A 13,316-nucleotide genomic window follows, 5' to 3' on the forward strand; every position below is an offset into this window, starting at 1 on the left:
GCATTTTAATTATTAAACATGAAAAAGTCAGTATATTTTATAAAAGCAATATTGCTCAGTTGGACAAAAGTACACAACCTTCCACCTTCATCATAAATAATTTAATTATGCGTAAGTATTTTACTTACATCAAAGTCTTTAACTTGGTAACTTACAGTGGGTTCTGGTTTTAACGTGCTTGTTATAACATCATTAAGATTATATTCTGTACTTCATAAAAAGTTATAACGTTTTATCCTTTTCTAAGAATACATAGTGAGAACACCACTTGCTGTTATTGTAAAAAGATAAATGTTGTAGGGATTTTACATCACTTGATAGTTATATTAATATGGAATTGTGTAACTAAGCAGATAAAGTATCACAAGTGGACAGTTTGGAAACATTTTGACATTTGTTTCTTTAAAAAAAAACAGTCTATTGTTCTTGTAGTGGTAATGAGCACTGCAATGTAGCGAGCTGCAGCCAGGTGGTTCAAAGCGCAATCAGAGCATTACTTTCTGTTTATTTCTCATATAGTAGAATGCATAAAAATACCCCACTATTATAGCTTACTGTGAACTTGATGTGTCTTTCAGGTTTACACCCAAATTGAGAAAACCTATATTTAGTCTTAATCCAAATGTAAGCAGCCAGTAATCAGACAACAATTTAACTTGGAATTAAAAAATTTAAACTTTACTATATAGTACGCCACCTGAAATTGAACCTGGTCCATCAGCGTCATTCAATAGGGAGCCAGCTGGATGAATTATTATACGCGATGGTTTTGTGTTTAAGGATTTCTTCATGGAAATCTTAAAATTGAATGAGGGAGGGGGAAAGGATTATTTTTCATAATAACCAGTAATCGGGGAACAGCTTATCAACATGATTTTTTTAATTTTTAAAAACGAAATCGAAAATAAGATACAATAACGTGTTCCTGCCTAACTCAAACATTGCATGACTTTAATAGCTGTAAAAAACTGGTTTAGATGGTTAAAAAACACTTCATAAAAGTTGTACTGATGTTATACCTCTTGGTAGTAATATTAATGTGGAGTAGTGTAATTAAGCAGTTAAAATATCACAAGGAGACATTTTGGAAACATTTGACATTTGTTTTATAAAATATATATATATTTTATCCTTGTAGAGGTAATAGGCAATTAACTGTTTCTTACATAGCCAAATATATAAAATATATAAAAATAGTCCACTATTATAGCTTGTTGTTGGCTACGGTGTGAGTGTGTGTATTTGGATGAGTTATTATAAGTGATGGTTTCGTGATTTCACTTAATTTTATAAGCTAAAGGAGAGAAAAGGGTTACATTTACATGTTGTGTATCACCTCTTCATATATTAGTAAAAACATTCCAATTTAAATGCAATAAGGAATATATTATTTATAATATTGTAATGAATTTGTGTTCTTGGGCTTGTGCTCTCGCTGCTCCTGTCTTGGTTCATCCTTCACCACATGGGATCGAACCCAGGTCTCCTGCATCGCTCCATAGAGGTGTTGCCAGCTGAACGACAGAAGACCTTCTTCAGCCTATGCAGGCAACATCCCTGTTATGCGCAGGGGAGTAGAGGGCTGTACTGTCACCACGCTGCAACCGGCTTGTAACATTTGTATGTCTGCTGTTCGTTGCAATATTAATTTTGAATGACCATGGACGAGCTGTAAACTGAAGAGTTAGAGAAGACACATTGAGTCTTGTCTTTTCAGCTTGAAATTTAACCTTTACAACGATCCTTTTGGCTATATTTTTTTCATAGCCGGATGAGTAAAAATAGATTGGATTAATAACTGGAGCAAGAAAAGATATTTCACACATACTTTGAAACTATAGGGCTTTGGAACAGCAGGAGGCCAGTCCCGGCTGGGAGAGGGGGCAGTATTTTGGTTTTCCTTTGCATACCATATTTGCTACAATGAGTCCCTGAAGCATATTGTTCAGTTTTCGGAATTATAAAAAATAAACCTTTGCCAAGTTTGCATGAGAGACAAAAGGTACCTTTTGAGTAGTCGTGTACTGCTTGCAGAGTAGAAGATTTTGACAAACAGCTAATTTTGCTTGAAGAATTTAAAATCTGTCTGTTATGTAGGTTTATTTAATTGAGCAGAAAGCCACCTTGCTCTAACAAGTGGCTCTGTTAAGCAGAGTTTGTCTTAACACATCGCACCCTTTCAATGAGTTTTAATCAACTTTGTCTTTCCAAGGGGGTTGAGCGGGGTGATAGAGAGTGGAAACAAATGACAGCTTGCACTTTTCGTTCCCCCCTGGTCTGAGGTGATAATGTGGAAAATGGGTTTTTTATTTTACTGGAAGTGTGAACATTAAATGAGCGTACAGTGAGATTACTGAGATGGATAATTTTAGTAGATATGTTGTCAAATATCTGAATTTTTGCTTTCTTGAGACAAGATAAAATTGTATCCAGCTGCAGATGCAGCCATTCAAAACGAGCGGTGTATGCTGCGAGACCACGCGTAGGCGTGTCGCAATTAAACATGTCATAACACGCTGTACTATGCAAATTATGTTAATAGTATCCGGAATCACTGCCAGGTGGAGCTAATAAAATTTAACCTTTCATGTACAGCATTTGAGCTGTCACCAGAAAACACCCGGTTTCGAATCCCGATCACTGCTGAGGGACAATCTTCATCCAATTAAGAATTTAAGCTGTATACTCTTTAGACTTTTAATTTTAAACTGTGTATTACAGCATGTTAATCATTAAACATTAAAATGTTAGTATATTTTATAAAAGCAAGATTGCGCAGTTGGACAAAAGTACACAACCTACCACCTTTATCATAAATATTTTAATTATGCAGAAATATTTTATGCATCAATGTATTTACCGAAGATATTACTAATAGTATTAATAATGAATAACCTTTGACAAGCTGTAAGGTCAAAGTATTAACCTGGTCCACTTGCTTTGTAACCGTCTTTGTAAACGAAAATACTATTTTTTCATGTACAAAAAGTAACATCACAACATTTCGTTGATCTGATCACGTATTCATTTCAAATCATACAAAGTAAGTTATGAAAATCTCTGATTCACCATGCCTTTCACATGCTCCTTCTGACCATATTAAGATTATATACTTTGTGAAAAGTGATAGTCTTTTAACCTTTTATGTGAATTCGTTCGTTATTGGCGTAAACAAAATAATACTTTTAGAATTTGATTAACAGGGAATATAATAGGAATATAATATCTAGACAAATTAATAATGATATAATTATATCCATGTACTGTCTGGCGAATAAACTGAAGAGTTAGTTAATGCGACACGGAAATATTAAGAATTATCACCTCTTTTTACACTTGAGAACAAATGAGAACATTACACTCAGTGGGCGATGCACTGTTATCTCAATCACCTGCTAATTCGTTTTACACCATGGGAAGAAAGGAGAATTTGATTGTACTGTATCTGTACAGAATGTGTGTTGCGTTTACAAAATTAAATTGTTTAAAGTGTGTAATTAAAAAGTAAAAAAAAAACTTAAAGCTTAAGATTCTAACATGATCACGAGTAGGTGTATTGCATGTCTAATGGTCTAACCCCATTTTTTATTAAAATCGCAAACGGGTGTTTAATTAAATGTCTTTTTTGACTCACAATCTGACAAACTTCAAGCAAACTGGGGTAAAGTTAGCTTGAAGTTCAAAAACGATTTTGGCATGCCTTTAGTATTTTCACAAAACACTTGCTTTGTGTATAAAGTACATTGTGAATGTTTTCACAGCCTTCACTTTGTCATTTTATGCCATTTTTTTACTACACACGAATATTCTTATGTCCCCATCTTTGCAAGGGAATTTTAATACTAATTAAATGACCGCGGGCACTTTCCACCCCCTCTACATTCTCAGAGTAGAATAGGCTAACCTTCTAATGAAAGACAGTCCACCCTTTCCCCCATGGACAGGAAAAGTCTAACCACATGTAAGACTTTGATGCTTAAAATATTTAGAGAGAAATGGAATATTGGTGTGTATTTTTTTCTTTAAATTACCAATAACAGCAATATACAGTTTACATAATATGTTTATGTTCCTAAATTAATATCGTTTATGACTTTCAGATGCATTATGCTCCTCTTCTTTTTATGCTCAGCTACTAAAATTTCCCTTAAGTTCTAAAATTCCATATAAATATTAAATAGTAAGTTGATTAAAATGTGCACAGTAAAGACCATTGAACCATGAGTGCCCCTGTCGGTCATTTTGGCCAGCCAATCACGTACTGCGTTACGCCGCGGTGGTTTGTGGGTAGTTGTGTGCAGTATGGGTTTGTACCGTGCATTTTGAATGGCTGCATCTGTACGTGACCTTGCCCCCGTGCAATTTGTGGGAAAGAGGTTTAGTAGGCTGTGTAGTGACCATAGAGTGTTTAAATACACTGTACAGTATAACAGTATAAAGCAAGTATGTTTTATAATGTTTCTAAGTGCTAATCTTGCAAGTACATTTTGTATTCAGTTTGCTTCTGTGTGTTAGCTGGTGGGCAATTGTTTGAGGTGAAAATTCTTCCACAAGGAGTGTACCTTTAATGCAGAGACAGCACCAAATGTTTTGGTCTCTGTATGTCGCTCAAGCCATTTCTCTTTGGCATTTTAGGCTTAGAGGTGGGAAGACGCCTCCCCTCTCCCCCTTTCCTGCCTGACCTGTTCCCATTTTTTAACCATTTTGTGTCCAATCGCAGAGGCTGAGAGAGAGTAGGGAGAGACAGAAAAAAGTGAACCCTGGTTTAATTTTAAATTATATATTACCTTCATTTTTTATTTTACAACTTTGTTCTTTACTTATTTTTTGATAGTCAGATTTAACGTAATTTGGAACACAGTCTTGCAAATTAATGTTTTTACAAGATGTGGAAGTGCCACAATTTATCACAGTGCAAATTTTAATACTAATTATTGATTACTAACAGTTCATGCACCTGACACCTGAATTTATTTAAATGTATAGAAAATACTGAACTGTGACATAACATCCAGAAATACAATTGAAAATAGTCAGTGATATTTGTGTAGATGAAACTTTTCTAAAATTTATTTCTTTTAAATTAAAAACAATTAAAATGTATAATAAGACCCTGCTTTGTTTAACAATGGTTTTGAATATAAAACTAACTGGTGAGAAAGCTATGTCTAATGATAATTCAAAGATTTCATTCCATTATTAAGTTTTAAAAGGCACTCAGTGCCATAAAAACTGCAAACTACAGAACAGTCTCCTTACAGCGCCGCCTCTTCTCTGACTGAGCTCAGTGGGTGGTGCGCTATTTTCTCAGCCACCTGCTAATTTGCTTCACACCACAGGAAAGCAGTAGAATGTGACTGTACTGTATCTGTACGAAATGCATGTTTACAAAAAAAAGTGTTTAAAATGTTCAATTAAAAAGTAAAAAAAAACCTTACAGTTTACACAGATTCTAAGCTGATCACAAGGAAAATCACCAGTTTTTCGTGGATTTCATGTGTTTAACTAAACCCATTTTTTATGGGTTTTAAAATCATGCAATGTCTGTTTTAGGCAAACATGTTATTGTTTCTTATTTTTGATTTTCTTTCAAATTAAAATAATCAGTTGCCCATCGTGCCACAGAATGTTATGTTACATTTTTATGTTTTTGAGAGACTTTGGAAGGCTTCAACTGATGCATAAAAAATATAGCATAATGCCTACTGAATATGTTATAATATATATATAAAACATGTTAATATAGTGTACATAATTTTTACTGTTTTATTTTTTTTTAATTATTTGTTAGAAGAAAAACTTGGGCCCTAAGCAGGTAGTCAACTCAGATCACCTAGACAGAACCCTTATTGACAAAGCTGCTGTACCAACGGGCTGCTCGGAAACATAGCTGAGACAAACAGCTTAAAAAGGTTTAAAAAGCAATCATGAGTGAATGAGTCAAATTAAAAATAAAAGAAAGTGGATTACCGTAATACTACCCGCTATATAAATAGATATATTTAGATCCTTCAATTAATACTGTTATTCATTTCTTAAGAAAAGCAATTCCATATTATATTCCCTATTTAGCGGATTCTAAAAAGTATGGGGTTTTTTACTGCGATAACAAGCGCAAGTATTCATAACTACATGAAACATGGAATACAGAAGAAGTTTCAGAAATAAAGGTCTGGAACAACCTGTCTCAAAAATAGATGTTTAATAAATTGAAGTTATTGAAAACAGTGACAAATCACCCCCTGAACAAAAAACAATTTTAAAATACAAGCAGTTTGAAATTATTAGTTGTTATTAATAAATCACTTACCTTTTAATGTGTTGTGATATTTAGAAATACCAACAAATTAAATATAGTGTCAATAATATTTACTATTTTAGTTTTTCAAAGAAATGTTTATTTGTTAAAAGTGAGACCTGGGTCCGAACCCCCAACCTCCATCATGCGAGTCACACGGCAAAGCCATTACACCAAAGTGCCACTTGACACCTTAAGTTATAGCTGAAAAAGGCAGACAATCGTGGGTGAATGAGTCAAAGTGATGCAGATGTTTAAAAGAAAGTGTACTACTGTAATAATTAGTGCTATATGAATATAATTATATCTTTATTAATTTCTTTATATACGTGATTACATTATATTTCCTATTAATCAAATTCTAAAAAGTATGCATTTTTTACTGCAATAACAAGTGCAAGTATTCATAGAAAAGGTTAAAACATCATAACTTTTTATGAAGTATTTAAACTTAATATAGTCAGAAGGAGCATGTAAAAACTAAAGTGAAGCAATCCTTTCTCTAACAATCGATGTTCCACGAGTGCCGTCTGTCGGTCATTTTGACCAGCCAATCACTACTGCGATATAACGCGCTAAACTGCAGATAATTTCGCATATTACGGGGTTTTATGGAACATTTTGAATGGCTGCATCTGTATATCAATCATCTACAATGATAAAATATTCACCCAAAAATTAGGTTATAAGACTTCAACTTCACAGCAAGACAAGATTTACCCTGTCCCTCCTAATGGATGGTAGATTTGCAAATTTAATAGATTCACAAGTATATGCACAAATCTAAACTGTAAGGGGGAGTCAGTATATGAGCAGGGAAATCTTTTCCTATAATGTTAAGATAAACTTGAACATATTTAGTGCCATGTTCAACAAATTGTAATTATTCTTGCTGTAAAGGTTTACTTTTTCTCAATTTTAAGTACATTCTACTCCATAAATTTAACCTAATTGAACATTTATGAGTCTATTAAAATCTTTAGAAAATTGTTTGAGTTACATTTCTATGCTTTCATAGAAATAATTAATCACCAAAAAAACAGAATACTAATAGTGTATACCGACACAGAACCTCTCACTCACCCAATTTATGAAGTATGCTTGGACAAACTTAATGACCTCCAGGGTAACCAAGAGACTTATTGGAATGAGGTTATTGAAGAGAATGATGAAAGTCAGGAAATTTAATCCGAAGTTAGAAGCACCTCCATCTGTAAATAAAGTATAACAAAGAATGGAACAACCAAGATTCTACCAAATCACCTATTATAGCAGTATAGCAGTATAGCATCTTTTGTTACATTAATTACATTTACTATGAATGTGCTTGCAACTCTGAAAAGGATTCAAAGATTCAGATTCATGAACAGTTGGAACCATGTTTTTAACGATTATTAATTAATGTATTTCAAATTTGAGTTGTTTCAAATTTCACAATGGAATAAACAGCAACCAAATTCAACATATAACAGAAATAAATATTTTTATAGTAACATTTTACTTCCCATTGGGTATACATTTTAAATGCACATAATTTCTGTTAATTGGGTGAACTTTTAGTACATCTGACAGAAATTACTTTGTTGTAATAGAATTGCAGATTAACGAATGTAATAATTAAATGTATGTATTAATCTCCACGGTTTAATGCATAGAGAGAGAGGCTTCTTATATCAAGAAGGAAAATAGCTACAGACAAATTAGAAGATTCCATAAATCAAAAGTGAGCAGATTTTTAGATTCTTAGCCACTTACCCAATATGCCTGTACAGAGATATACTGTGTCAGGATGAGGGTGGTTATGGAATAAACCTTTTCTCTAATTTAAATTGTCAATATTTTTCAATTTTATAACTTAAAAATGTGAAATTACAAACTGGTGATAAGTGTAACAGAAAGACAGAAAGCTGTCTAATAACACTTTGGATTTCATGATATTATTGTAAAATCAACTTTTTCTTAGTAAGAAGAAAAGTATTTTTTTACAAAATTAAGCTACCTAAAGTTCTACATTTGGTTAATTTTGGCAGTGCTATACAAAGTCAGATTTACTTTTAGTGTTCAAAAAGTACATTCAGTCCAAAATTCTGTTATTTTGTGGACCAAATAATTTAGTATAAGGCTTTGTGGCAGAAATTCAATGATCCCTCCTACAGATTTAAGTGGGACAGTAGCAGCTGTCTTATTTACAGCATTTTAAAAAATTATCAACATTTTTTAGTTTCTTTGCGTCTTTTACTAAAAGTAAATGTCTCAAAGAATCAATTTCCACCCTTTATGGTACATAATAAATCTAAAAAATGTATTAAAGACTATAATGTATACATTACCATCTCCAGCTATTTGCTATTTAAAATTAGATAATGTGGTTCAGAGGGAAATAATGTAAGCATTAAAACAATTGTTCAGATTTGGAATTATCATCTCCTTACTGTGTACTTGTCACGTATTTAGTGATGTTTTAAAGGTATGGTAAAATATATACCAGAACAAACAAATTATTATTATTTTTTACTTTTCATTTGAATGTAAACTTTTTAAACAATAATAAATACTACATGCAAACTATGAACATCACATTTTTGTCCAATTTACTGGCAAGTTGTTACTTACAGGCTGCTTTTCATATACAGTACACAACTGCTGAATACTAAATGCTAAAGAGTATTTAAGAAAGAAAATCTACATATATTAATAATAGATAGTTAGGTTTGTAAAAGTGTGAGAAAATATAAATCTGCTTCACCTAAAGTCTCTTTTAACTATTTTATTTTTGATGAAGCTCTTTAATCAGGTCCTGCTAAGATAAAAAAAATGACAACAAAAATAAAATAGGAAAACATACAGTTGGGACAAATAGAAAAGTTATACAACTTTGCAGTATTAAATAAATTCACTGCTTTATGTTTACTGAGATATTTATCATTAGTACATAAATTGATCCCTCCTCAATGAATTGGTTTTAATAATAATAATAAAAATAACAACAAAGAATATTTATTGTGGCTAATGGTTTGCTCTTACAGTTTAAATCCATGTACCAGGTGGTGTTGTCATGTTTTGCCTTCCAGATACTTTGTCCAATTGAGCAGATGAGGGATATGGCGAGCAGACAACCAAACAGGACAAGAATTTGAATATTTGTGATTCTTTCCACATTTGACAGCTTCAAGGGAGGACTTGTGGAATTCTAGAGAGCAAAAAAACAGAGAGAGGAGATATTTCACAGTGTAAGGTCTGGCTTACAGTGGCTTCTTTAAAATATTATGATATACATTTAGAACTGTGGTTGTATGTTACTCCTGGTTACTAAATTGTAATGACAAAAACATCCATTTTTAATTTCTACCTATATACATATGATTTTAGAAATATTGATTTCTTTCAAACATCTGTACAATGCAAAAAAGCCCTGATGAGGACAGAATGCAATTGCACACTACACAACAGATTAATATCTTCATTACGGAAATGGGAAAGGGAGATTTTGTATATGTATATGTAAGTCTTCACCATCAGCATTTTTTTCTGTTCCTTCCCTTACATCTTATCTTTGAATACACTGTATAAATACAATCATTAGTAAGTTATATAATGAAAAGATGACTGATCTTAATGGGCATAATATTCTCTGTAGCTCACAATCAGAAGCATTACGGGCTTGTTTGTTATTCATGACTTATTGGTGTGGATAAACAACATCTTTATTCCTGATAAAATGCTACTCCCAAGATTTTGTATATAACATGGCATTATAAAGAAAAAAAAAAATATGTTTCTACCTAGCAATTTGAAATCCCCAGTTTTGAATCAAGTCAGTTTAACCATTGTAATGCTTAGACAAGCATAAAGCAATAAGAACTGTGCAGGAACCCATTAGAAATGTGCATTTTGTACCAAATGTGAGTTATCTGGTATTTGTAAAGACATATGTCAATCCAATGATGTTTACAAGACAGTTAGAATCAATTTGAGGAGCTCTCACAGCAAGTATTCCAAACTTTGGCAGAACAAAGCCACTCATGTGCTGCACCTTTGACTGTCCTAGTCACAGTCAATTTAAGATATGACATAGATTCAAATTGCTCTAGAAGTAAGGTTCATGTTGGAAGACCACTATTAAGGGTGGGGTCATTTATCCTATGTTACTGAACTCTTAAACCTTTTTATCATTGTTAAAATTTAAAAGTTAAGAATTAAAAGAATATATACAGATGCAGCCATTCAAAATGCACGATAAAACTCTGTACTGCGGATTTCCACACACAGACTACTGCAGTACGTGATTGGCTGGCCAAAATGTGGCACTAGTGGTGCATTAGTTGAAATAATTGCTGCTTTTAATATCTTTACTGTGGATGTTTAAATTTTTTAATATTGTATATTAATATGGATATTTACAACTAAAGGGAAGGTTCTAAATTTGTCACGGGCATAAAATAAGAGGAGCATAACGTCTCTGAACATCAAGGCGAGTAGCGGTAGTTTAAATAAAAAATGCACAACAGTATTCCACTTCATTCATAAACATTTTATGCATCAAAGTCTTTCACTCCGTCACTTACTGTGGTTATTTTGGAAACTTTTTTACGTGCTCCTTTTGATTTTATTAAGTTCATATACTTAAATAAAAAGATATATTCTAACCTTTTCTATGAATACTTGCGTTCGTTATCTTAGTAAAAAACTTGAACATTTTATCATCTGCTTAATAGGGAATATAATATGAAATCATCTTTCTATCTAAAGAGATTAATAACAATATCAATTTAAGGATTTAAATATATTTATATAGCTCTAAGAACTGTATTACCATAGTCCACTTTCTTTGTAAACATCTGCATTAACTTGACTCATTCACTCGTGATTACTTGGAAACATTTTGCCTGTCCTTTACAGCTACAGCTTAAGCTGTCAAGTGGCCAGGTGGCACAATGCCTTCAGTGCATCATTGGCATTTTGATGAAACAAACATTTTGCTGTCAGACAAGTCAAAGTTGAAACTTTATGGTCTTAAATGCAAAATGATACATACAGTATGATGCAAAACCAACAGGTGTCTGTGTCCTGTGTCCTATCCCATCAAGGAAAACCAGCTCTACTGTCACATATGGTGATGTCAACATTATGTTATTGTTCAGCTTGCCATCAGCAGGAATGCAGAAGCATGTAAAACCTGATTAAAACGCAGATTAAGCAAAATAATGGCAACTTAGAGGAGGTAAACCTGCTTATGCCCTAAAATTGGGATTAAAAAAATCACCTTACAGCAAGACAATGATTCAAAGCACAAGTACAAAGCTACTCTGGAGTGGCTTAAAAATAAGAAAGTGAAACTCCTGAGTGCCTCAGTCAAAAGTGCTGATTTAAAACATGAACATGAGAACCTGCAGATTTGAAAACTGCAGTACAAGCAACTTGAAAGTTCTGTCAAAAGGAATGAACAAAAACTGCACCAAGCTGATTTGATGAGTTGGTAAAAACTTACTCGAAAATACTTGCAGCTGTAACTGCTACCAAAGGTGCTCCTACCAAATACAGGTTTGAATACGTATGCAATAAACACATTTTTTTTCTCCATAGTTTTGCTGATATTTATTGTAACTTCTCTTGCCTTTAGAAGTCTTCAGTGTAAGGATTCAGTATTAGAATAAAATATGAACTATAAAAATGTGTACGCATCATTTTGCAGTTTCACAAAATGGGATTCTATAGAAAGGGTCTAAATACTTTGGCAAGGTATTGTTACAGGTGTAGGTGACTACTAAAGTGTCTCTAATAATTTGGATACAATAAGTAACACCTGACTAGTGTAAACATGTCCAGCTTTAAAGCAAATGGATCTTTGGCTGAGATGTAGGATATCTAGATTCAGTAATCAAAGCAATTATAAGGTTTACCTTGTTTTGCATTAGCTAATTAAGTTCTAATGTAAAGAATCCCTCGGTTAAAAATGGCCTCTCTTGGTATGTTGGTGCATTTAAAAAAAAGGGATATAGATTCCCATTCATTTGGGAGCATCCAGGTATATAGAGATTTAACTGCAGGTGGTATTTTGGTTGTTTTATAAAACAGCTTATCTTTTCTTTTTGAGCCTTTGTAGGCATTATATTAGAGTTTGAATACTTGTTTTTGTTGTATAGGTGTTAGACCTCTGTGTTTATATTATATCCATTTCCATCTCAAAGCCAAAGTCAACTGATTTGAGTGAATGCTAATACAGTCTACCTAAAACTCTATCAGTTACCATGTGGATTGGCGTTTGCTTGTCTGTTGATTTTAGAATCTACAGTTACAAAGTAGTAGATAATCAAATAGCTCAGAACATGATAGAACATCAACAAGTAATGTTTACAATTTAGTCAGGAACGCAACTAGAGGTATTATTATTACTTCACCAGAACTATCAGTAGAATTGCAGAAAAAAATCGTAGTGGGACAGGTCAATAACTCATGAAAAGAGCCTCCTCAGGTGTACGTATCACTAATATTTTGAAAGAGTGACTATGGTACAGTGACTATATGCAAGTGCAGGCTAAGAACAAAAGTATGAATTCTCAGCAATCTTTACATTAAAGACTTACATTAGTGTAAGTGGTTCTTACACTACTGAGAAGAAAAAGAAAAGACTGTGCTTTTCTACAACCAGACAAACCACAGAGTAGATTTGACAGACCAGATGGCACATTAGTACTCAGTTAAAGCTGAATCTAATCGGTGGCTAGTTGTTGAATCTCACAATAACTTAGAACTGGCAGCCATCAACCCATTTGTTTTGTACAAGGAATGCACTGTAAAAACAATAACTCAATAACTAAGAGAGATTTAATTCTGAAATTATCTTCAGAGTACTGTAATATACAGCTTTAAAATATTTAATGTAACCAACATAATAATTCTTGGTTGATAACTGATTAAATAAAAATAAAATGTATATTTGTTATTATCCATCCATTTTCAATTTTTTTACTTTGTAGAGTAAAAACTGGAGACCTTTTTGTCGAGCAGAAGAGGAGTT

General features: G+C 32.8%; 1 protein-coding gene across 6 annotated transcripts in view; it reads right to left on the reverse strand.

Annotated features, from left to right (window-relative positions):
* The window catches only part of atp8a1 (ATPase phospholipid transporting 8A1), a 330,133-nt gene that overhangs the window by 186,758 nt on the left and 130,059 nt on the right, over positions 1–13,316 (reverse strand). For all 6 annotated transcript variants that reach the window (XM_069190605.1, XM_015345307.2, XM_015345310.2 and 3 more), the window contains 2 exons: positions 9,323–9,488; positions 7,382–7,509 (listed from right to left, as the gene is read on the reverse strand). In XM_069190605.1, the coding sequence (XP_069046706.1) occupies positions 7,382–7,509; positions 9,323–9,488 (294 nt within the window). The remainder of the gene's footprint in view (positions 1–7,381; positions 7,510–9,322; positions 9,489–13,316) is intronic.

This window comes from Lepisosteus oculatus, chromosome 1 (genome assembly GCF_040954835.1).
Source record: "Lepisosteus oculatus isolate fLepOcu1 chromosome 1, fLepOcu1.hap2, whole genome shotgun sequence".
NCBI lineage: Eukaryota > Metazoa > Chordata > Actinopteri > Semionotiformes > Lepisosteidae > Lepisosteus > Lepisosteus oculatus.